This window comes from Xiphophorus couchianus, chromosome 21 (assembly GCF_001444195.1).
Source record: "Xiphophorus couchianus chromosome 21, X_couchianus-1.0, whole genome shotgun sequence".
In the NCBI taxonomy this organism is placed as follows: Eukaryota; Metazoa; Chordata; class Actinopteri; order Cyprinodontiformes; family Poeciliidae; genus Xiphophorus; species Xiphophorus couchianus.
The window spans coordinates 10,041,134-10,066,365 of NC_040248.1; the positions used below are offsets into that span (position 1 = coordinate 10,041,134).

Sequence of the window (25,232 nt, forward strand, 5' to 3'; positions counted from 1 at the left end):
CCATTCTTAAACAGATTTTATTCAATCTTGACAATAACTTAAACATGTTGGCTTTCTGAGTTTCAAAATCCAGTCACTCACATCTCTCTGGAGAAAAGGCATTTTTTATTTACAGAAAAGCAAATGTTTGACATTTCCAATAAAGAAAAAAAAGCAGAGAGCAGTAAAATGTGAAAATTCTAACAGGTGAACTGAAATCTGCTGACTTGCTTGTTAGTGAAAATACTGAGGAAACTAAGATAGCCCTTTTCAAAGTTTCTTCAACAGAAGTCTTGAATAAGCTGCTTCAGTACAGAAAAACAAATTAACATGCTATCCAGCAAATAAAGAAGTCGAGTAGCACCAGTAGTAGAAAGCTTCAAACGTTTTATACCTGAAACACAATTACTCTAGTTAAATGTGCACATGCTTCAGCTGCTTGTTTGTGAAGATACCAGTGTGTATGAGAGCTACCAGGATGGTAAAATCAGTATTATAAACATTATGGCAACCTACAGTACACATAAATGTTGTTTGATTTAGCTTTATTTCCAATCTACTCTATGCCATTTATTTCAGTCACTTTTCTTTACCATTTTCACTCTGTTTGACAGAGATTCTTTGAAAAAAAAAAAAAATTTTTTCAAAGCGTTTGCTTTAAAAAAGAGAATTGCATCGTGAAATGACCAAAAACAAAAACTAACCAAAAAATAATAATAATTATTATTATACTAAAGCAAAAATAAAGAAAAAATAATTTATAGTAGGGCATTCAAGGACAGTTCAAGGATCAACAAAGGACACAGCGATGTAGCGAGTGCCATTGGTTGTGGGTAGACCTTCGTGGAGATGAGTCAGGCGTCCTGGGTGCATGAAGCTCCAGCCTTTTCTTGGTGATTCTATGGAGCAGTTGTACCGATGGAAACGGCAGCCTCCACCCTAATTTGGGTGTAAACAGAGCAGATGAAAAACATAATTGTGTATTTAAGATACATTTTGGAGCCCAAAGTACATCATACAAGAACTTTCACCAAGTCTCTTTAACATATCCTTGCTAGACCACAGGTATTTTCATTTTAAACTCTTATTCCAAGCAAGTGTTGTCCCACCATATCCAACATATGAATGTCAATAGATGCTTTGCTCCAAAAAAAGAGTTTTACTTCTGTCTCGCAAAATAAATTCCACTCGTCTGATTGGAAAAATTTACAACACAAAAACATCAGCTAGAAAAACAGTAAACAGTTGCAAACACGTAACCTTGAAGGGATTTGAACACCAGACCAGTAGCCAAAGAAAGAAAAATAGCCATCCTAATAGCAATATTAGAATAAACTGCTCCAGTCTAAAGGAACTAAAATGCCAGTCTGTGACTTATTTTCAAAATGCATCTTACCTGAAAATCTGTATTCTTGTTGTTGAGAGCGATGTTGATGGTGAAGGTGGAGGAGTCGTGATGGGGCTTCAGGAAGGCTTGTCTGTGGGGGGTGTATTTAACTACAAAGTTCATCAATGCATATCCCTGCCGTGATAGAACAGAATTACATTGTGTTACTTGCTAGTCAGAGGTTTATACTAAGAAATTAATGCATTTGGAAAATCTGAATGACACACAAATAGAGGCCTGTCAACAACATCAGGGTAAAAGTTTTTATAAAGTTACATGTGCAAAACAATTCCTGGACTGTGTCTTTTGTTTAAAAGAAATGTGTTTCTGGCAGCAAAACAACACAGCCAGAAGGGTGGAGCTGTGTGTGGAAAGTGTTGCGGAGGGGTGCTTTGTGAAGCAGAAGGTCAGCTGGAGACTGTAGCTTCAGGGAGGAGCTTTGTGGAAGTAGTTTATGAGAGACTCAAGGTTTCCTCAAACATGAATGAAGGAATCAAAGCAACACACCAGGTATGTTTTGATGAGGGTATTACATTAGAATCTGAAAGTCAATTTGACATAATATTCATGATATTATTACTCCCCCCGGGGGGGTTGATAAGACAAGTTTTAGCTTTTAGAAGAAAGAAGAGGGTTTTGAGTCATGTCAAACTAACTTTTGTGTAATAGCCGGAGAAAACTTTCAATGTGACGGGCGATATGAACTCCCGGAGAAAGTGCAGCCACTCCTTATCAAACCCAATTTGTTTCATGTGAATGTCATCTGTCGGAACTGTCTCGTAGCCTCCAGCGATCCTCTTGTCCTGAAAAAAGGACGAGAAAAGAAAGTAGTGTGATTAACAATGGAACAAATGACCCACCAATCTCAAAGTGTGTGACCACAGTGTTCACCGTGATGATGATGTTGGTGTGTCTGTGTGCCAATAAAACCACAGACAGGGCTGTTGTCTGTCAGCAGGAAGCTTAATGACCCATGCAGGAGAGTCACTTCCAAAACAGAGCTATTCAAAGTGTCTGTATAAATTCAGTCTGTCCCGGCAAACTCAGAGACCCACCGTATTACCAATAGCAACATAAAACAGGCCAAACCCCATAAAAATAAATGCTGATCATTATTTCTTTCTTTAGTGCAGCTTCTCATTTTAGACATGGAAACTATTGTCTGCTAGTTCTGTGTCTATGAGCTTTTCTGTTATAAAGTAAAATAGGAAGGCAGCATTGTAAGAACTCCCAAACCAGGGATGCAATAACACAATCTTGTAGCCCTGGGAAAGAAATTGGATTTGTATCCTTGCAGGGTATCTATTGAACTTTATTAGGTTTAATTGTATCTTATTTTCAGAAGATTTTATGTCACACCCAGTGATTGAAGTTATAACCTTTTTAGGCTGATTGACTGTTATTAAAGCCCATGCTGTCATTCAGCTAAGATTGTGATGTATTTTGAGAGCATGTAAATATCTTAGCCCCAAACTAGCTACTTCAAACTAGCTATTCATGCTTTTGGATTTTTCATTTATTTATGAAACTAAATACATTTAAAAACAAGGAACTAGCTGTATTCAGTTACTACTTCTCCGATATGACTTTTTATATTATAGATACTCATTGCAAAAAGAAGATTGTAGGAATTGACACATTTTATAAGTATCTTGGGTTTCTGTAGTGTATTACGCTTTTTTGAAAAAATTCCATCATTGTTCAATAGCTATTGGCAGTGAGGAATTTGTGGTGAGTGGTTTTGTACACTGGATGTAAGGCTGAAATAATTATAGAAACCAAATTATGCCACATCATTTATACAGTGAACCCCTAGAACAGGTTGTACTTTTCTCTTACCATGACTGTAGATGTAGCCATTACTGTAGATGTAGCCATTAAATCAAAAGTTCTACATAAAAAACTAAATTTGCTTAGAAGCAGAATATTATTTTTAGACACACAAAATGCTTATAAAAAGCAAAAGATATCACAGAATACAGTGGCCACAGGCATGCGCTTGTATTGCAATATCTTTCACTTTTATGCTCAGGAAGTCTCCACCAACAGTACTGACCTCATGTTTGCCTCCAGACCATAAACCATAGTGCTCCATCTCCTCAACTATTTCATCACACGCCTTCTCTGAGAGCACCGGGAACCAGAACACATCTGGACAAGGCTGCAACACACATGAACACATGCATAGAGTGACTACAGAGAACAGACTTGACTCACATCTTCACTCGGGGTTGTAGCTGCTGTAATACAATACCCAGACATGCTAAAACCAGATGTTGGGATTTCCATGCGACATTATGTCACTGTCTTTTTCGCACTCTCAAGTCTGTACATGTGAAGCCACACATGTAAACACAAACCTCCTCCAAGTGGTTCTCAGTGAAAATGTGTGTGTAGTTTGGGTGGATGTACTTCTCCTTCCAGTCCTGCATGTAGAGAGATTTTTAGATAAGCAGACATTTTTTTACACTGTTTGCCGACTTGCATACCTCACAGGACTAATCGCTCTCCCTACCAGTCAGGAACCCTTTTTGCATTACAGCTTTCTATTGTCTCATATTTCTAATTCTTCCATTACCGCTAATAAGTTTTACAGGTGGCTGCTGTTTATTTTGGGAAAAATAGATTTCACATGCGTGTAAAAATAATGAAAGACTATAATGACTTACCACAGGGTTTTCAAATATCTGCCACAAGTCGTTGTTGTAACGAGATACGTTGTAATTAGCTGTGGAAATGAGCCTCCCAAACTCATGACGGTTGGTTATGTACATGAATACTCCCTGCAGCAAATAGGGAAATAAATGCTCTTAAATTCTATACAAATGCTAAAGCTGAAAAATCTCTTGATGTCTCACAATTTACAACAGATGTGCATCTACATAACCATAAAACATGCAGATTTAAAGCTCGGTAAATCCCTTAGTGGTTTTCACTGGCATACAGAGAGAATAAAAATTGATTTAAGTGTGTCTAAAAACACACTGAAATCATGCTTAACTCTATGTTCAAGTAGACAGGTGGCATATAAATAATCTGAGATTATTTATTGGTCAGTCTTCTCTGAGTTGCTCTTGTAAGGACAAGACAGAGTCATTAAGGTGTTTGGTGGGAGGCAAGACCAGAAGGACATCTTGGGATGAAGCAGATCTAGAGAGGACGCTCTAATTTCAGTGTTGCTTAGGGAGGGTGCTGTGTGGGACAATCAGACTAGGCTTTGTTAATGTCAGAAATCACAGATTATGGGTCTGCTTTGCAGTCTTGTGGTGTTGAGTTTCCAAATTGCAAATGTCTCGGTTTGTGTCTGTGAAAATGTGATTCAGGCCAAATGCATCAGAAGTGAGGTAAAAGGATGTGTTGTTTTGGAGCCTAGTCTGAGATCAGTCGGTGTGTTCAGTGGGGGAGGTGCTGCTAACGCGTGATTGGCTTGTAAGGGTAAATAAGGGTAAAGCATCAGAGTAGAGGACTTGCAAAATGACTCTTGAGCCCTTTAAAGTCTATCTAAACCTAGCTACTTACAAATTTAAACTTTTCACAAACAAAAGGTTCACATTATTTTCCCAAAAACTGTAAGAAATCTTTTTTTGTTTGTTTCTTACACTGTGACAGACATTGCAAAAGCCTTCAAACCCTTGAACTTTTTCTTATTATTTTTTGTTTTTTTAAATTTACTCATGTTTCATACACAAACATAGAGAATATCCTATCTGTTTTTCTTTGTGCATAGTAGAGAAATTGAATGAAAATAATTTATTTGTATTGATGCCATCATACTGGAAGATGAACCTTTGCCTCTAACAGCTCTAGACAGATTTTCCTAATTGCACTGCATTTACCTCCTTCCCTCCTCCCTGCAAGTCTCACCAGCTTCCCTGTCTGTGTTAAAAAAACAAAAAATCATCCTCACAGCATATTGCTGCTCACACCACAGAGACTTCTTTTTTTCAGGTTGACAGGAATTAATTGTGAACTGATTGCACTGGTATTTATTTAGAGCTACTGAGAAGTGAATGCATATACAGTACATGCCACACTTTTCAGATAAAAACATGAAATAAAAATGATGTATTCTTCTCCTTACATGTCACTAATTTGTTCAACTTGTATGTGGGTTAACCATATAAAATTCCAATTAAATACACTGAAGTTTGCCATCGTAAAATGACAAAATGTGGAAAAAGTTCAAGGGGTCATCATATTGTAGAAAATTCTAGATCTTAATGTTAAATGTTATTGGAACCTGACATTTTAACTTAGCACTGCCTATTACAAGAATCACAATCAATTAGTTTCTGAGTGCAATACCATTGAAAATTAAAATATCAGACAGCAGAACAATCAAAGCAAATATTGACCTTTGGGGACCTGAGCATATGGAATGATTCCGGAGAAGGGGAGTCTTTTTCCCTGTGACTGGTCTACAATAAAGGAGAAGCATCATGTAAATAAGACTGCATAAATTTTACTCAAGAGTAAGAGACAAAGTGACAATTAAAATATGTCCATGTCACACATAGTAGAACTTAGTAGGAGTGAAAATGCGCCTGCATGATCAAAAGAGCAAGATTCCCTCTGAAGCTGATGTTTTTTTGGGATTAGTATGGGAGGAATGCATGCATAGCAGGGTAGTGGTTCATCAGCGGTGATGAGAGGTGACAAGTAGGTGGCACATAGCGGAGCTAAGTGAACAGTTTAAAGGTGTTCAGAAAAAAAGGAAGACACAAGGTACATGTCAGCTGCCAAGCATTACAACTGTCTGAGATCATCACAATAATGGTAGAAAAAACAACCAAAGGATGATGGGATGCAAGTAGAGCAGAGTATCTTAATGCTCTGTAGACAAACCATGAACACAGTTGGGTCATGCCTTGGTGACAATACATTTCAAAACACCTACATACTTCCCTGGTTTTGGTTTCCATTGAGTCACTGACTTCTTTTAAAAGTTAAATGTGTTGCATTTTCTACTTGCACCATTTAACCCTTTTGGTATATAAACAAAATCCCTTTTTAATACCTTAACACTTCTGTCACACTATTGCCTAGCTGCCTTGTATTTTTACTACTTCCAGCATAACATTAAACACTCCAACATTGCCATTCTATAAAACTAATACTGTAGCATATGCATATATCTTAAAAATATTTTCAGATGTGCCAAAATATGTGCCAAGTATAGAAACAGTGTGGCAGAAGCGTATTAATAGCAAAACATATTCATTGTAATATTAAAAATCCTATACACCATTTTTTCCCATCTTCTTACCATTTCTCTGGAGTTTCTACACAAAGCCATATCTGGGTCCAGTTTCTCCAGAACAAAATGATTCCTTTCTTTAAGTTCCTTCCTCAATACAGTTCCTTTGATGAGGTATATGTGCGCCATGTAAGGAATGTTCCACACACCCCTTAAAGCAAAAAGAAACATAAAATCTTTCACTTTACTTCCATACTATCCCAAGGGAACAATGAGAGTTTGGTGAGTTTATTCACTCCATGCATGAGTTAGGATTTAGCAACTACTGACTTGTAGTAACTATGTGGTTAACAAAGTTGATATATGTTATGTGATATTCAAAAGTTGTTTTCTTTTTTTGTTTGTGACTGTTTGGGATTTGTTCTTACGCCTTTACAAAGAGAGTTACAGTGAGAACGATTCTGTAACAGTTGTCCTGCAGTACAGCAAAGCAATTTGCTGTCATGAAAAACACAGAACATATTATGTTGTCTTGAGTAGCAATGGAAGGTGAGTTAAATGTAACACAATCACAGCACTATATGTAATACCTAACAAATGTGCACTTTAAAGGTGAGCTTTCAAGTATTTGCACTGATTCCAATGAGCTACTGGACTTATGTTGCTATGTATCGCTAACAGTGGCTAAGAACGTTTTCAAAACACTGAGACGCATTTGATAAGAGTTACATCAACACTCAGAGATTAAAACTTGCATGTTGTGTTTGAAAACTTGAAAAAAATTAAACGTTGTTAAGTGGTATATGCTTGACTCACACTCGTTTCCTTTGTACGATGTCGACATAATCCTCAGATCGTGCATAGTAGCCGTCCAGACTCAAGGCTCCCCAGAAATTTGACCAGAGCTTGCCATGACGAGTGACAAGTGGTCCAATTACTTTTCTGTGGAGGCAAAGTGGGAAAGAAATGGGTGCTTCTGTAACAGTGGCTAAAACTAGACCAACATCTAATGTACAGACGCCCTGTAAAAACCTTGTGCTGGAGCTGAGCAATTAACTTTTACTTGAAATAACTGCCAATTCAGTAACAAATCCCATAAACATTTAATGCAAACCAGGTCCACTTATTATGCTTGATTGAATTAAAATGATTCCCATGCCTCGTCTCTGGTAGCTCTAAAAATGTTTCACTCTGTCACATTTTGGAGGGGAAGTGCTTCAACAAATCTTATTATTAATACAAATATTCTACATGTATTGTGGAATATTGTTTCATTACAGCTTAATAAAAAAAAAAAAACATACCAAAATTGTTTTCATTTAAATTAGATAGGCGTATGCTCTATGACAGACTCGTGCAAAGCACATTTTCTAGTTTTTTCTTCTTTTTTTTTCCCCCAACAGCCCAAGTGCCAGTAGAAAATTCCCAGGGTGCCTTTAAATATCCTAGAAAGTCTCTTGCCTTGCATGCTTCCAGTCAGTAACAAAAGCCACAGTGACATCCAGTTTATGGGAAGGTTTCTTCACAAGCATATGCTGCAAATGGGAAAAAAGGGTTTGCATGTATATATTTTTTTTTGTTTCTTTTTTTTTTAGTATTTATTTCCAAGCAGCATTTTAGGACTGGTGCACCCGACTCCATTTGTTTCTATGAGGAGGGGCAAAAGAACTGGAACCCAAAGCAACCTTTCTAAAACTTTAATTAACTTGGCTGTAATGTTCCTGTGGGTTTGCCACTTCAGGAATGAATCCCACACTTCAGCAAGCACAACAGATGAACTCTGTTATGACTCCTGTTTCAGCTGTCGCGTGAGTACCTGTTTTGTTCAATGAGGAGCTTCAGTGTTTGCCGGTTGGTGAGCATGACGTCGGAATCTATGCTGAAGTAGTAGCCACATGAAGCGTCCTTGCGACAAAGATCCCTGAAAAAATAAACATGGAACATTGTCAAAAATGTCTTGTTTAAATTCATAAGAGAATTTTAAGCACATAGCCTGAGTATCTTTAAACCTTATATATATGATGAATTATATATGTAAAAAAGAAACATTGGTTGTATATTTCATACTTAGTGTCATCTAGCCAGATAAATGCAGAGAGCATGAATTGTTTATAGTGGGATTCTACTGATTTTGTCTTTCAGACTGGAGATGCAATACTGTTAAGGAACATACAGTTAACATCTGTAATTTAAACGTATTGAAGAAGTTTTAATTAGAGATGCACCAATAAATCAACTTGTGAACAAAATACAGGAGGACTAGAAACTCAAAAATATATTTTTCCAGCCATAAAAAGCCCTGTATGTTAGCATTATGTGCTCACAGTGCGGCAGTTGTTATTTAAATGGGAAATGCAATTTCTATGGATTCATTCAACTGTTCATTCAGGCTACTATAGCAAAAAAGTTAAACCTACGAATGGTTGAGAATCATTTTTCCTTTTTCTCTACATTTTCAGTTTGGATAATTTCATAACTGACTTTTTTGTGTACAAAAAATGATGTCTTTTTAATTACAGTTCTTGAAAAAAAGCTTGTGCTGGCAGGTGAGATTGGTGCATCAGTAGTTTAAATACAAAAGGTTTTTCAGAGCTAGTACGTTATGAACTGGTTAACTCAATCTTGCTTTGTTTATCAAACACAAAATTCTGAAAGATATTTGATTTATAACAAGCGTACATACATTCCCATGTTCCTGGCTTCTCCTTGGCTCAAATTTTCCTCTGGTCCCACAACTTTGAAGCTCTTGAACACATCCCTATTCTCCTCCCAGAACCTCTGAATGTGCTTCTCGTGATAAACCTCCTGGGCAAGGAGCCAATATTAACAGATTATTGGGTGGGATTTGAACTGCAGTGATCTAGAAAAAAACCCCCAAAAAGCCGCTGCACGCACTCACGTTGTTATGAACAAAGAGTTTCAGTTTATCTTTTGGATAGTCTAGAGTGAGCAGTCGCTGGAAGAATTCAGGGAGGAATGGAGTTGGCTGTTCAATGAACACTCCGACCAGCACGTCTGGATACTCCTGTTTGGATAAAAGGAAAGATAAATCATTTCTGTTTTAAACAGCTAATCACAGTGATACCACACTGTTTCAAATAAATCAAGAATATTTACAGTTTGCTTCAAACATATTGATATATAAACATTATGGCTCTGCAGATGTCTTCAACATTACTTAGTGCTATTCTTTGCATTGCATGCTTTTCTCCTACACTCAAGCCCAAGTGATGATTGAAGGCACATAAAAGATTCACAAAATGACACTGTGGACATGCTATACATAGATGGGAATAAAGGAGGACACAGAGATGAGGAAAGACTTTCCCATGATACTCTGCTTAGCCCACACAGGCCAGTCTGGACTTGTGATCGTCTTGACCAGTTCACAGCAAAAGGTCTGGGACAGGGATAAATGCCTTCTTAGCCGAACCGTCTAATTTGCACGTTCCGCAAAGACTGTATTTCAGGCACAGGAAAGGAACCTCAAACATCAAGCCAACACAAGCTTAAATTGTTACACCAGGACTGTACACAGGACGGACCAATAAAGAAGAAAAGGTCGCATTGACAAACTGGAACATTTACAATGAGGTTTAACACGAATCAGACACAGAAATTGGGCTTGTCTGGATGGCAAGCTACTAGTCTTTGGTGGGTTAAGACGTCCATTGTCCAAAGGTTCAAAGTTAAAAGTTCATAAAAGCCACACAGGACTGCCTGTGGACTGAGTTCACCCGAGTAGAAAGGCCTGGTCACAGTGTTCCCACATGACCCAATATCCTGGTCGTCTCTGTCCCAAACAAACAAAGAGACACAGCGGAATGATATGTCTTCTCAGGCTATTTTACTTCTGCAAATATTTCTGTATTCTTTGTGAAAGGTCAGCTGGATGCTTTTTATGTACCTCAGTTAGTGTTAATGTAGTTTTAAAAGTTTAAAACACCTTGCAAAATATTTATAGCCATTGGACATTCTCACATTTGTGACACGGTAACTGCAAACTCCAGTCTATTTTACTGGTATTTTATGTAAAGAAAACAAATCAAAACAAGGAAAGCAGTACATACTTGTAAAGAGGATAGGAAGTTATACATTTTTCCTTTTTTTTCCTCAAATCTGAAAGTTGCATTCAACCCTCTTCTGCCAATTAGTTTTTAGAGCTGCAAGAATTTTTTGGCATGTCTCCAGCAACATTGCACATCCAGAGACTGAAATCTTTGTCAATTTTCCTTGCAAATTAGCTCAGTGTCAGTGATCGCAAGCTCCTGTGAGCATCTGTTTTCAAGTTTTACACAGTCTTTTCTGAATTTTGGTCAAGAGTTCTTAACTCATGACTATGTTTAGGTCCACACAATTTCATTGTAGGTCTGTTTGCATGTTAAGAGTCACAGTTCTACTGGAAGGTAAACATTCACCCAAGTGTCAAGTCTTGTCATTAAAGGAATATGACCATGTCTTGGTGGGTTTGTGGTGGCAGGAAATTTATAGTCAACATGTGCAGAATTTGCTGAGAAAAGACACATTTTTCTCATTTTACGCCTTTAGTTTCATTGTTTAAATCTAAACCAGGGTTCGAGATTTCCACAACTTTCTCCTGGATCATTTCCTGTATTGTTCTACATATTTTTCTACTGTATTCTAATAAACCCATGAGACCTTTACAGAAAAGCTGCATTTACACTGAGACTAGAATACACAATTGTAGTCTCCAAGGTAATTGGTAGAAGTGAAATTTTGCAGGGGTATCAGAGTAAAGTGTCCTGAATACAAATGCAAGACATGTATAAATTCACTTAAAATTAAATGCAATTTTGCAATGGACCATCACAGAAACTCCCTAAAGCAACATTGACGTTTGTGGTTGAATTGAGAATGGTGAATGATCTTTTTGAAATGCAAAGTCCTGATGTCATTAAACTGTGAAGAAAAACTTTCAAAAACAAAAAAAAAAACGGTGATAGATTCCAAGCTCAATGTCCAGAGTGACAAATACGGTAACATTCTTCACAGATTGAAGCACACTGCCTGAGACATTTCCAAAAGCCTGCCAGTCTTGCCCAACTCCAGCCTAGACTGACAAATTTTCAGCATGACCGCTATAACTCACTATTGTGGAAAAAAGCCGGATTGCGGAGCCCACTAAAAGGCAGGCTGGTCAACAGTGACTCCCCTTTAAATGAGCACTTCTCAAAACCTCAGAAACCATATCCTGCACCACAGCCATGCAATGCTTCCCTTTTCTCCTGAGTAGATCACATCATGTTTGTGCGCCTTAAAAATGTCCAAAAAGTATAAGGCTATTATTGCAGGAAAGAAGGCCGAACTGACAGCCTCACTTATCTGTTGAAAGAAGACAAACCGAGCTCTGCTCCGTCTGTCTAGACGGTTACCCGTAGCTAGACGGCTCGTACTGGAAATACAAGAAACTGTTTCATCTTTTCCTTACTTCACAAAAAATTAGGTCAAAACAATTTCCATGGCAGCAGTTTTAGAAAGAACAAGCAGTACAAACAGATGGAAAAGTACTAAATGTGAATCACTTACATGTAACTGAGAAAAATCCAGAAGATCATCATCACAGTGGCTGCACCCATGTTCATAATTCCATGCGTTGGGGACATAGTTCCCTAGGTAGTTCAAGTACATCTGTGGAAAGAATAAAGTCAGTGTATAATTTTTACTTATTTTCTATTCTAGATTTCTATTCAGCAAAAGTGGTCAAAACTAGTGGGGCAACGAAACGATTGGTTTAGAAATCAGAGAATGTTCAGTAGTTAATGTAATGGACAAATCTATATATTTTGATATATGTAATAAAATTCACTGGAATACAACATTTCAAATATTATTGCCAAATATACATGACTAGCTCATGCTATTTTTTTCATCTCAATTAACATTTTATTAATTTTTTGTTTTGTTTTGTTTGAAGTGTTGTGTTAATATTATGTTTCATTTGACTCTCTGTGAATGTTGTAAAAGGAAAAAAGAAAATTCCAGTTTTGCTTTTCCATGAATGAAATCCAAAGCAAAACATTTTTGAAATGAAACTTGTGTACAGAAAATGAAATGAGGTCATTAGTGACAAGACGTCACCACCAATATTGTTTTTAAAACAATCTATTTCACCACTGAGTTGATTTGTCTAACTTTAATACATGAAGCATTGTGTAAATAAAAGTAAGTAGATTTTAGAAAAGTAAGAAATAGGTTTGGTAATATTTTTTTATCTTTTTGTAACAATGTTTCTCAGCAATACGTCTCATAATATTGTAAACCCTGTTTATTCCCCTGCACATTGTGCCATATAAGCAAGAGACATGGATTGCATTGAACATTCGTAAAATAAAGAAGAAAAAATTAAGAGTGTTTGGTAAAAAAAAAAAAGTTGTTCAAATTCTGACCACTGCAAAACCTTTTCAAGTGGCATCCTATTATTTTTTGATTATTTTCTAAATATTCTGATCTCATTCACTGCTGCTGAGTGCTTGGATATTTATATTAACAAAAGCATGTTGTACAAGAGTATCTAATTTACTTTGCTAATTTCCCCATGCTAAAATAGACATATAATCTTCTTGCAACCAGAATGAGCTGCAGATGATTAAACATGAGGTAATGTTTAACTATATGCCAGTTATTCAACTGTCCAGTCCTAGAAAGGCATGGATTTAGTGCTCTACCATTAAGCGCTTCCACTCCAGCTGGTATGACATTTTGGGGAAAATGACTCAATAAATTGGTGGGTTTTGTTCAAAGCTCGTGTGGCCGTTAGTGGAAAAAGATTGTGATGAGTTAAAGGTCGGGAAATATCTGACTAAACTTCCATAGAACTGCAGCATTATCTTACAGACATCCTGTTAACTTACTGACTCTCTTGGACTGATAACTGAATGATAGCATTGCGCAAATGAGAAACACATGGTCAGAAGCATTAGCAAGCAACTTTGACATGGATGAGAAGCCAACTATGGTCAGGGTCATCTGGCAAGTATCCAGTAGGCTGCATTTTTTCCACCCAATGTGGGGGAATGTATCAAGTGAAATACACTGTTCATGATGAGTGGTTACTGAGAAAGACAAAGGACTAGGGTAAAAAGAAAACCATGTAACATCAAGGTATACCAGATTTTTAAAAGTTGTGGTTTCAAAACCACCAAACGTTCTCATTATACTGTTCCTAGGGTTTTACAATCCTTACGGTAAGCTGCTAGAGAGACTGGAATATGTCTTATCAATCAATCAATCAAATTTTATTTGTATAGCACATTTCAGCAGCAAGACATTTCAAAGTGCTTTATGGAGCATAGTGTAATGTAGTTCTGCTCCTCCCCAACTTGTTGTGGTCAGGTGGCTGAATAAAAGCAGCTAAACTTTTCCCTCACTTATAAGAAGGACAAAATCTTCTTTCTGGAAATATCTCCAAGTGTGAATAATGACCATCTTTAAAACCTAAACTGGTTTGAACCTTATTGTCCTACTTTAAGTGTTTCATCGATCTTATTTCCTTACATGTTCTCCATTCATAATTACCATATTTTGTTAGTATTGCCTCAGTTAGTTATGTGCACAGAGCCTACTACAAATGGTAAATAGATTGAATATTTATAGCATCACATTAACCAAAATGTTTTAGCACAAGTGCCACATTCACTGAGTTGAACTAGCTAACTAGCTTGGTGTGAAGAGGCTTGCCCAATGGCAAACCAACATCAGGCAGAGAGGGAGCTGGAATTAAACTCATAACTTTACAATTGCAGGGTAACTACTCGTTCCACTGAGTCATAGCTCCCTCAAGGTGAAATAAAGCACTGTTAAAAGTGCACTCGCTTTACATAGTAATGCATAATTTCACAAAAGAACAAACAAACAAATAAACAAAAAAAAGAGCTTACATTCCAGCATAGTCAAAGTAAATACTGGTTTAGGATGACATAGCATAACTATGTGAAAAACTAGCATTTTGTTTTATAGATAGTAAAATGTATCTAACAAGAGTTTGATTCATTAAAAAGAAAGTATGGCCAATAGGGCACTTAAATTTTGATGTGGTTTTAAACCACATTTTTCAACCATCTTCATTCTTCATTCAGACAGTTTGACTAATTACACAGTTAATATCAAGTAGTTATACTCATGTTACTCTATAAAAAACCAAAGGATAAAAATATGTATGTATAATCAACACAATTACCTTAAAGTTCAAACAAACGTTACCAGGTGGTAATTCAAAATGTTTGCTTTAGCAAATGGTTAACAAGGAAAAAAACAATAAATGTTAAATATGTTATTTTTATAAAATAACATCTAACATTATTATAAAATAACTACTGTATGTGATAGATTATCTGAGTGGCAGTAGAAATAATTGTTGTTTTTTTTTAATCTGACTGTTAAAGAAAAAGAAAATTGATAATGATACACATTTTGCTTATTTTGGGGGTAGCTTAGAAACTAAAATATTCTTAAAGAGAATGCCATTCATGAGAATTCTTTGCAATGCCATTCCCTCTTGTACCAAAGAGCAGAGCTTCATACTCACTTTAGTGTTTCCATTTCCATGGACGACAACAGGCAAAGAATTGTACGCTGTGTTTCTTACTCGCACTCTGTCAGTTCCAAACTTAAGAAGCACCTCATCTGCCAAAAAACATAAAGAACACCAGATTTCAAGGTTAGGTTTGAAAACCTGAAATATGCCACACAATGTCAATACAAAGTTAGTTCAGCAAGAACTAAGTCTTTGCACTAGTTCAATAAATTCTAATAATTACCTACCAACAGCCCCGTTCAGATTCTGGAAAATCTGGCACTTGTGGTCCAGAGTCATGTTAAGAGATTCCTGTAAGATGTGAACATAAAAATGTACTAGGCTGTCCAAAGCATTTCTTATGAAAAATGTCAACACAAAGAAAAACAACGACCTACTCGTTTCAATGGATCCAGGTAAATCTTAGTGTAAAAGAGCTGGTCGTCATCATTGTCGTGGAGATCCCACTGTGAAACTATTCTGTGTACATATGGGGCGTAGCCAATTATACCTGAAAATAAATGAACAGTGTGAAATGCATACCAATGTGTAGATGATATGGTGAGAGATGTTTACACAACTGGGAGGATGCTGGGTGGCTTAACAGCCTCCAACTTCATCCAAGGAAGCCATGACGCCTTAAACAAAGTGTGATTTTTGGCAATTATCTGAGGCACACATAAACACAGGGCAGAGACGTTTTCTTTTCCGCAGAAAGTAAAAGTGGTTTGCAAAAAGCTGCAATCTATTTGTTATGACCAGCTTACATCACATACTTAAACTCTAAATGTACATTCTCATGGTATACTCCACTATAACTTGAGTTCCTTTTTCTTCTCTCACTCTGTCGCTCAAAGACAGCAACCACAGTAACAGATTGCAGGGTTTAGCTATGTTGCTGGTGTGTGTCGTTTTATATCCCATCATTGGAAAAAAACCTCAGACACTGTAAACAAGTCAATGGACAGACATGACATAATATAAATGGTAGGAACGAGGGAAGAAAGTTCAAAGCAAAATCATCAATTTTATGCAGATTATATTGTTGGTATGTGGTTCATTTTACAGATCCTGGGAAAGTGCAGTGAACATTCTGCCTTAGTCTTCCTATCCTTTAGAGCGAAAAAGACACAATGATTCTCTGATCCCTCTAAAATATTACCTCTGTAAAATACTAAAAAGACATAAACAATGTAGCATAAAACTTCAGGATTTAATTGAACACGGTAATAGATTTTTATGCTGAATTTACCCCAATTCAAATTTTCCATCATCAATTAGCTTTATCCTGGGATCCCCAGACAAGATCACAGTTTTTGGGATGCTTATTAAGGCCTTTTTGAATGCCCTGATAATACTTTGCATTAGAGCAGCTCAAGGCACTCAAATCCTGATCTATGTTGATGCCCTGCTGTCACTGCTTTTATGTTGTCTGAAACTAATTACGAGAAATGTTGTAGTGGAATATGCCAAGCAGTGTGGTGTACATGTCTGCAGTTTGCAACCTTCCTGAGCATTTCCAGCAAATTCCAAAAGTGCTAGACCAAACTGTGATCCAATCGAGGTCATTGGAGAACAGTATGACATTAATTGAGCTTTGCAACTTAATCATTATGCTGGAAGGATGAGTTTAACTAGTGTGGAATCTACGATGTAAAAATTGAAAGAACAGTATATAAAATTGAGACTTGGCACTGGAAAACATTTTGCCTGACAAAACTTTGTTTTATATCGAGGATCAAAATAAAAGTGACCTAAAGTGACCTTCTTGTTCCTCTGTTTAAATATTCACAGTCTAACACCAATACGGAATCTCTCCATCTCAGCTCCATCCCCAGAAGACTACAGTCTCTGTGACACAACTGTGCACGTCCAAATGCTATAAAACTTTCCTGACTGGTCACTTGGGCGGTAGCCGTAGGAACACAAACAAAACCTGCAATTTCATGCAAACTGTGGCACACTCAGGGGCCCAAGACAAATCCACATGTCAAGTCAGTGACAATGAACGCAAAAAGCAGTCTCTGATCAGTCTGAGACAGTAAGGCTCCACTATGGGAGGTCACACCAAATTGATGACCACAGGGAAAGGAGCAGTTCAATGCTCCAGAGAATTGGAAAGATGCGGTTTAGGTTTGCCACAAATAAGCTTTTGCTTTGTTGCAAAATGTTCTACCTACGTAGAATTTTTAAGTCTGCAAGATGCACCGTTTGCAATTACTTTTAGAAAACACCCCAACATGTAACCGTAATTATGTCTAATCGACCACTGGGAGGATAACAGCTAAAAAAAGATGTCTAAGCATAAGGTTAAACTTTGGGCAAATTTCCTCCTCCCACATTCTGCTCACCATAGACAGGAAATACTTCACAATCCAAGTTTACTTGGAAAATATACTCAAATTTTACACCAGGAATTAACAATAAAGGTCCTGGGGTTTTCTATTTTAAAACTAACACATGCTTATTGCTATTCTTTGTTGGTGCTGCAGCAGTCTTTACACCGAATACTAGAACACTGTGCTTAGCCCACTGAATTTCAGAAAGGCCTGCAAGTCTTCAGAGTTCAACAGCTAATGGTGGAATGTGTTACACCCAGAGAACAGGGGTGAGTAAGTGGTTTCAACCTGTGTAATCCATCATTACTTCAACTTTCTACGCATGCATAGAGTATGCTGCAATAAAATCTTCTGAAAATGTTAGACATAGTGTAAAGTGTGGTTAAATACAGGTATCAAGTTGGGGGTGGTGTAGGAGTTATTGTACCCTAAAGACATAATATAGATGGAAACCCACATGTTTAAAGCTCTGTGTGAAATCCCTGTACTTAAACTATAGAAATACATCTATATTAGTGTGTAAAAGACTGTTATAAGCTGAGACAGACAGTTTAAATAGCTATATAAACAAGCAGTGATTCCAGTGTTTCTTGCATTCTTCTAGATTATGCCTTCAGGTAAAGTGCTGAGACACTGTTTGTCCCCTTACAGGTTCTATTAGCGTTTTTGCATCATATCGTCAAACCACTGCTAAAACCATACAAAAATGTCTTAATAGAAATTTAAAACAAAGTGCAAATGGTGATTTGATTTAAAAATGTTAACTAGCCAATGTTAGCTATCCAAACCAACCTTATGTGAAAATGCATGTATCCCCAAGTTTCCATTTCAGCAAAATTCTGTTTTAAAATATCTGTTATCTCAGTGGTGCATAAAAAAAAAAACTTTATTTGATGTGGTACATGTTATGAAAAGCTATTTATGTGTTAAAAATATCTGGTAGAAAGAATTTAATGCATGACTTGTGATACATATTTGATTGACAACTTTTACTGATATCATTGCACATTTTTACAGAACATCTGCAAATGTTCTTTAAAACAACAAAACAATAACAAAATAGAAGTTTGAGAAATGTGGTTGTCTCACTTTTGTGCTAGTCAATGAACATATTTTAGGTGCAACGTTAGTTTGTTTCTGTGGGTGAGTTTGACAGTGTGAACAGGAATGATCAGGCTTCCAACAACAATCAAAACACTTCAGTCCTAAAAGACAAACTGAACTTTTGGAACCCACCTCCAGAGTTGAGGTAGCGCTTGCCACTTCGGACTAAAGGGTACTTGTCAGCTAGCCTCTTATCTGGCCATATCAATCCCTCTGCAGCAAAAAGCACTTTGTGATTGGCTTGTTGGAACTTCCTGAGAATCTCCTCTGGTCCCCCAGCGAAGATAAGATCATAACTTACGGGGGAAGAAAGCAGATAAAATATAACAGATCGTTAGCCTTTTATTTATCCTGGAGGAGCAGTTTTGTCTTCAACATATTTCACTGAGTTTGACACGTAGTATAGGGTTTGGTAAGACTGAATTTTCTGAGAGCCTGTGCAGTGCCATGGTTTCAAATGGGGTTTATTTTTCCAGACATTAACACACCCAAAACAACATAATTATTCAAAGGGCTGATCTTAAAGTATCAGTAATTTAATTTATTTGGTGCTTTTATTGGTTTGGTGTGTGCAGTTGGCCTTTAAAATCATGATAATTTCACAAGAGTCATTGACTCGTTAACATCTTCAATTAATGGGAGCTTATTCTGCTTGTGTGACAGCATGAGTTTGAAGGCTTGAAAGCATATACAGCTTGTATGTAGGTCTAAAAATAGTGCAGTATATGGCCCATTTATAGAAGATGGCAGGAAAAGTAAAGGTTGAGCCACGAGAGGAAGCCTGAGGAAGTTGAAATGTTTTGCTAACATCTGGCAGACACATGTTCATATAAAGATCCCTTGCGACTTGTTAAATCATAAATCACATACTTATCCCATTAACATAGGCCTGCTCTCCATAAAACCATTCAAGATTATGTCTGAGAATTACACGGAAATAAATTCAAGACAAATCCAGCTTGGAAATCTCAGATTTCCATTTATATGTATTTTATTGTATTGCTTTTCAGGCTGTCTGTAGTGTTTACCAAAACCTTGGAGCTTCAGTAATGGAACTAAAAAGGTTAAATAATATCATATGATTGAGAAGGATATGTTAAATGATTTTAACACTGAATTGAGTGTTTGATGAGTTAACCAGCAGCAAGAGGACCAGCAATATCTGCCTAAAAGAGATCCAGGACATCCTGACCAGAGTTTATTGGAAGCCAGTTCTACAAAAGTACTCCCACAGGATGATGCCAATACTTTATGGAGGTGTGATGAGGATGATGGGTAGTCTTAGTTTTTGCTCCCTTCAGCATTTACCATGAAGACCAGAAAGTTACATTTTGGTCTCATCTAAACAATTAAACTTGAGCGTACTTGCTGTGGACTCTATTCACTAATTGGATTACTTTTGTAAGCAGTTGATTTCAGTGGAATTTACTTAGGGATATCATAGAAAATTATTCCATGCCACAATTTTAAAGGTTTTGTTTGATAAATAATTGTATAACCATGTACCATTTTCCTTCCACTTCCCAAACATAAAATATATTGTGCTTTTCTATCTCTGACGGTACCAACGCAACGTTAAAGTTTGAGGCTGTAACTTTACAAAAATGTAAAAAGTTATAGGGAATGAATAATTTTGCAAGGCATAGTAATGCAAAAGACATTCAGTAATAGGTTTTAGTCTGAAATTATGCTGCTTGACAAGTGTTTGTAGTCTTTTCTATTCATTTCAGAAATTATGCATGTTTCTTTACAATGAAAAACTGCTAAATTAATTCATACTTAACTTTATAGTTGACTGAACCAAATTAGTACCTGCCAACACTCTCCTGGTGGGCTAGGAGGATTTCAAGTATAAAACACACTGAATTACTTGTAATCCTCTGACATTTCCAAGTAGTTTATTAGACCACAACTGCTTCTTTTCAAAGAGAGAAAATTACTTTCTAACAACCTCCTTCAAGGTGCTATGAGCTGCAATTATAACTAAAATTATAGATTTGAGATGTCACTGTAAATATGATTTTTTCCTCTATTTAAAGATAAAGACTTGTGCAAAATGTTTATTTTTAATCCCCTCACTTTACCCATGGAAGCATTTTCCATCAGTGTTAAAAAATTACAGCTCAGCTACCTGTATTTGAGAATTGTTCTCCTCGTGTACAATAATGCCTATTTTTGAATGTTTGATTGGTGTTTTTGCTTCAACAAAAACACCTTTCACTAAGAAGTTCTGGCTTTCAAATATGTTATTACAGCACATGGTGGTTAGCATTTGCACCATGCTGGCTCCCTTTTTTTGGTTGGAACGTAAATGTAGATCAAATGAAAGGTAAATCAAACTAATGTTAGTAAAGAAACTAAACAAACTCAAAGCCAAGAATGTAATATGTTACAATAAAAAGACTGATGCAAAATATAGATACCTTTACATTAGTTTGGCTCATAACATACCTATCCACAAACAAAATGACAAGGTCTTCCTGAGCAGCCAGATTCTCCATGGCCTCCTTCAGTAGTCTGACTTTTTGCCCTCCACCAATAGAACGACCAACATCACCGCCTTTCCACATCTCTCCCATTCCCAAGACCTGATGCAGACAAAAAGACAGACAAAGTGTCTAAACTGTGAACTCGCTTGAACACATAAAGTTTGGCTGTGAAAATGTCCATTTACATCTATATCTAAGCAACCATAAGTCTGAAGAAGACTTATGGTTCAACCATAAGTCTGGAACACCTCTGAAGGATTTGGCCCCATGTTTCTATGTCATATGTAAGAGAGCTGGAAGGAACATCTCACTAATTCCTATTTATAAATGCTACCAAAAAACAAAAATATCCATGTACATTCTTTAATGGGGAGATTTATTTCATGTGTGTTTATGCTGATGAACAGTGGATATAAAGAGTCTACCCACACTTCTTTAAATACCATGTTTTTGTGATGTAAAAAAAAAAAGACTTTTTAGAACAACACATGTCTAATTCAACTGGAAAAAAATTCTAAGAGGGAAAATATGAATATATAGATTACACCCCTAATCCACATTTTGATTCAATTCCAGTCTTCTTGTATGCACTTCTGTCATCAGAAGCAGAACTAAATCTAAGAGATGATCTGTGAAAGAATCCCCTGGAGAGGGCTATGGATGAGAGGAGTGACCAGAATCTGACAGATTTGGGAATCTTTATATAACAGTGGACAAATATTGCTGAGTTAATAAATGGAACACCTACGGAAAAAGACTGAATAATGATGCTGAGTGAAGTATTAGTTTAAGATATGCAAAACAAAGCAACTAGGTTTTTGCACCATTTCAACCACCAAAATTTGAACTATTTTACCTCAAACATTTGTGTTTTAGTTAGTGTTTGAAATCAGGATTTATTTACAAAAGAGATGATGATAATTGACAGGAAAAATTAAGACAGGAAGTAGAATTTCATTAGTAATCTTCTGTGAAATTTATACTGGTAATCAAAGTCTTAAGTAACTTGATAGAGATATAAAGCAGTATAAGAAATAAAGTAAATTGTTTTCTACTATACTGATATAATGACAGTACTTCTTAACTATTTAGAAAAAGGGTACCAATTATAAGTATATCTATGAAATTAAAAACATAATAGCTTTTAAATGAGTATTAATCATACTTTTCATTACACCTACACTTATGTGTTTTTTATTTATATGTTTGATGAAATTCTAATTTTAAATTAAGTTTTTAACAATTATCATTTAATCACAATTAAGGGTGAAGTGAATTATAGGAAAAATTAAGATTTCAAAAATAATCTAATTTTCTGAAAATGATAATAAAATTAAGACACCACTATACTTATCTTCTTTGGTTCTGTAACCTGATTACTGAAGATTTGAGATTAGTATTGTAATCAAACTACTGAAAAAGTACTGCATATAGGGGCACATGAGGTTAGCAGTGCAGGCATGTCACCACCAACCTCCAAGCTAAGAACAAACAAAAAAGTTTCTTTTAACCACAAAAGTCCATCATAGCGCTACATCATGGAGTTTCCCTTTGGGATGTAAGTTTTCCTCATCTTTGTTTCCTTTAACAGGCTCAATTGATTCTGGCAACTGTGTGTGGGAAGTATTTTCCTGCTGTGTGTGTGTTAGTTCTGTATAATTACAAAAAATACGAATGTTTGGGCATGGATTTAGTAAATGAGATACTCTTACCTTCACAGTGTAGTTGAAATAATTGGTGGTCTGCATAAAGCGCTGGAAGCCATCTGTTTCCTTAGTTGCCACAGTTAAGACCACCAGCTTTTCTGAAATGGACACAACTTTGGTTAAAATTCATCACATATTTTTTGGCTGCTAAATTATAGGGATGAAGGGATATGTCCCTACACAGTGAAACTACAACATATAAAGTTGTAAAAAAATTGGCTGGAGTTAAAACATATGCGCAAATATTTATTTTTCTAAGCTTAAATATAAGTATTGAGATTCCCTCTGCTATCCTATGAAGCATGTCCCTTGTAAACCTCAAACCTATGTCAACATACTGTTGACCATTTGGTTTAGCAGTCTGAACCTATGTCTTGATTTAGGAATGACTGTTGTAATTTTAATTTATTTAAAAACAGTGGCATATTTTCAAACATAGACTCAATTATCTTTTTCCTCTTGGGATAGAGAGGTTCCCAGAAACCTCAGGGACATTTCCAGTTGCCTTGAGTGCTGAAGTTTGAGGTTTAAGGAAGGGTTAACCAAACACACATTTTCACCAGTGGTCTAATGTAACACTAGAAAGAGGAAGAGTTTTTTGAATAGCCTCCAAACCTTGAATCAAATATGCTCTGTTTGTTTGAGGAGACAGGTTGAGGAAATTTCCAACACCTCTACATCTTGTTCATCAGTTGTTATTACTGTATGAAAGGAGAAGACTAATTTGCTACTGGCAGACAGTAGAAGTCTGCTAAACGTGTGCTAGTTTTCAGAGAGGGTAACAAAAACGTATTGGCCCATTAAAACAGTTTTATAAGACTACTTGAAAATGAAAAGCAAATCTGACCTATATTTATTAGACAGCGTGATTACATCAAACACTTGTAAATAATTTATTAGTCAGTTAAACAACATTAAATTGGTTATGAATCGAGTCTGAAAGATAATTCCACTGTATCTTTTAAAGGGCTTTAACAGAGCTAATTGAAATGACATTTTGAGCCTCGTCATAGCTAAAGAGCAAGTACAACTCTGATCTCACTAACTTAACACAACAAACTATAATAATGCATTTCACACTGATGAGGTATTACATTATGACCACCTGGGTAATAGTGTGCTGGTTCTCTTTTGATGCCACAAGGAATGTCCTTCAAGGAATGGACTTTTCTAGATCCCTGAATGTATGATGCATTACATGGCACCATGATGTTGGTGGCAGAATGTTTTTTTTACCAAGTTGAGGTTGAACCTCTTTAGATTTAACTTTATTATCCTGCATAGTCCATGTAATTGAGATCTAGTGAGTTTTGGAGGCCTAGTAAACACCTCAAACCTGTTGCTGTGATCATTTGCTTTCAGGATGAGAACATTATCCTGATTTTTATAGGTCAGTGGTCCGATTCTCATAGTCATGTGCCCACAGCTGACACTTTCAGCAGTGGGAAGGGGTCAGCATAGACACCCTGACTGGTTTGAAGCTGTGTAGCACAAAACATATCAAAATGTGATCTGCCAGGGTTTGAAAAACTTTTCTATCAGAACCTACTCAACTTCTTCCAAATTAGAGCTAAACAACACCAGCAGTTTGATCAGAAGACATGGTTCAAACTTCATTGCCCACTTGCAACAAAAGAGCATTGGTCACTGTTACTTTCTTCAACCACTTCCAATAGGTACTGCAGGTAACACTGCAAAATGGAAAGAGCTTCAGTTATAGAGATTCTGTAATCCAGTCCATCCCAATATGAAAAGTGTAAAGATTTGTGGAACTCTAAAATCTTTACACTTCAATATTCTCTTCCTGCTTCAAACACATCAACTTTAAGAACAAAATGTTCACTTGCAGCATGATATATCCCACTCCTTAGCAGATAGTATAATGAATAGATGATCTGTTATTCACTTCACCTGTCTTTAGTTACAATGTTATGCCTGTCTTTAGTTACAATGTTATACCTGATCATCTTGTGCTTGGCACAAGATGATAATTATTACTTTCTGTTCTAGTATTACAATACATGATCCCAAAAAAGGCAGTTCAGAAGACCATTGGTTTTACCCTGTGGAATAAAATGTAACCTATTGTGAGAAACATGCATTCCCTGTTCCAATTCTAAGTGTGAAGGAAGACTTGTGCAAAGCACTGCCAAGGAGATAATGTCCCTAAGGAAACACATTTTTCCTACATCTGTGTAAAACAGCAGGAGCTGTTTAACAGAGATGTAAAACAATTCCAAATAAGTTTGGATGAATGGATGAATGCATCAATTACAGACCTCTATTTCCCCTAACAGTTAAATCTACACCCATTGTCAAATGTTTCTATTGTATGCCAAAGGGGAAAAATCAACTAACACATCACTTTTATTTAAAGAATAAGTATTAAGGTTCACCCTTCCTTTATGTTGCTACTGTATTTTGTAATTGCATGCTCACTGTTAAATCCTTGAGCAGTTCCTTACTGATGATAATACTTTTTTTGACTTATTAGTCCT

The 25,232-nt window shown here is 36.4% G+C and overlaps 1 protein-coding gene across 2 annotated transcripts in view; it reads right to left on the minus strand.

The window, feature by feature from the left end:
* plod2 (procollagen-lysine, 2-oxoglutarate 5-dioxygenase 2) overlaps positions 1 to 25,232 on the minus strand; it is a 32,649-nt gene continuing 7,417 nt past the window's right edge. Inside the window, exons 2-20 of one of the 2 annotated variants that reach the window (XM_028005613.1) lie at positions 22,741 to 22,832; positions 20,991 to 21,127; positions 18,672 to 18,835; positions 15,495 to 15,607; positions 15,345 to 15,408; positions 15,109 to 15,206; positions 12,111 to 12,212; positions 9,463 to 9,588; positions 9,247 to 9,368; positions 8,380 to 8,484; positions 7,380 to 7,505; positions 6,633 to 6,774; positions 5,722 to 5,784; positions 4,036 to 4,149; positions 3,727 to 3,792; positions 3,423 to 3,527; positions 2,023 to 2,169; positions 1,376 to 1,501; positions 1 to 918 (exon numbers count right to left, since the gene is read on the minus strand). In XM_028005613.1, coding sequence (XP_027861414.1) covers positions 763 to 918; positions 1,376 to 1,501; positions 2,023 to 2,169; positions 3,423 to 3,527; positions 3,727 to 3,792; positions 4,036 to 4,149; positions 5,722 to 5,784; positions 6,633 to 6,774; positions 7,380 to 7,505; positions 8,380 to 8,484; positions 9,247 to 9,368; positions 9,463 to 9,588; positions 12,111 to 12,212; positions 15,109 to 15,206; positions 15,345 to 15,408; positions 15,495 to 15,607; positions 18,672 to 18,835; positions 20,991 to 21,127; positions 22,741 to 22,832 — 2,168 coding nt within the window. In that variant the 3' untranslated portion in view covers positions 1 to 762. The remainder of the gene's footprint in view (positions 919 to 1,375; positions 1,502 to 2,022; positions 2,170 to 3,422; positions 3,528 to 3,726; positions 3,793 to 4,035; positions 4,150 to 5,721; positions 5,785 to 6,632; positions 6,775 to 7,379; positions 7,506 to 8,379; positions 8,485 to 9,246; positions 9,369 to 9,462; positions 9,589 to 12,110; positions 12,213 to 15,108; positions 15,207 to 15,344; positions 15,409 to 15,494; positions 15,608 to 18,671; positions 18,836 to 20,990; positions 21,128 to 22,740; positions 22,833 to 25,232) is intronic. The other variant, XM_028005614.1, reaches the window with a different exon arrangement.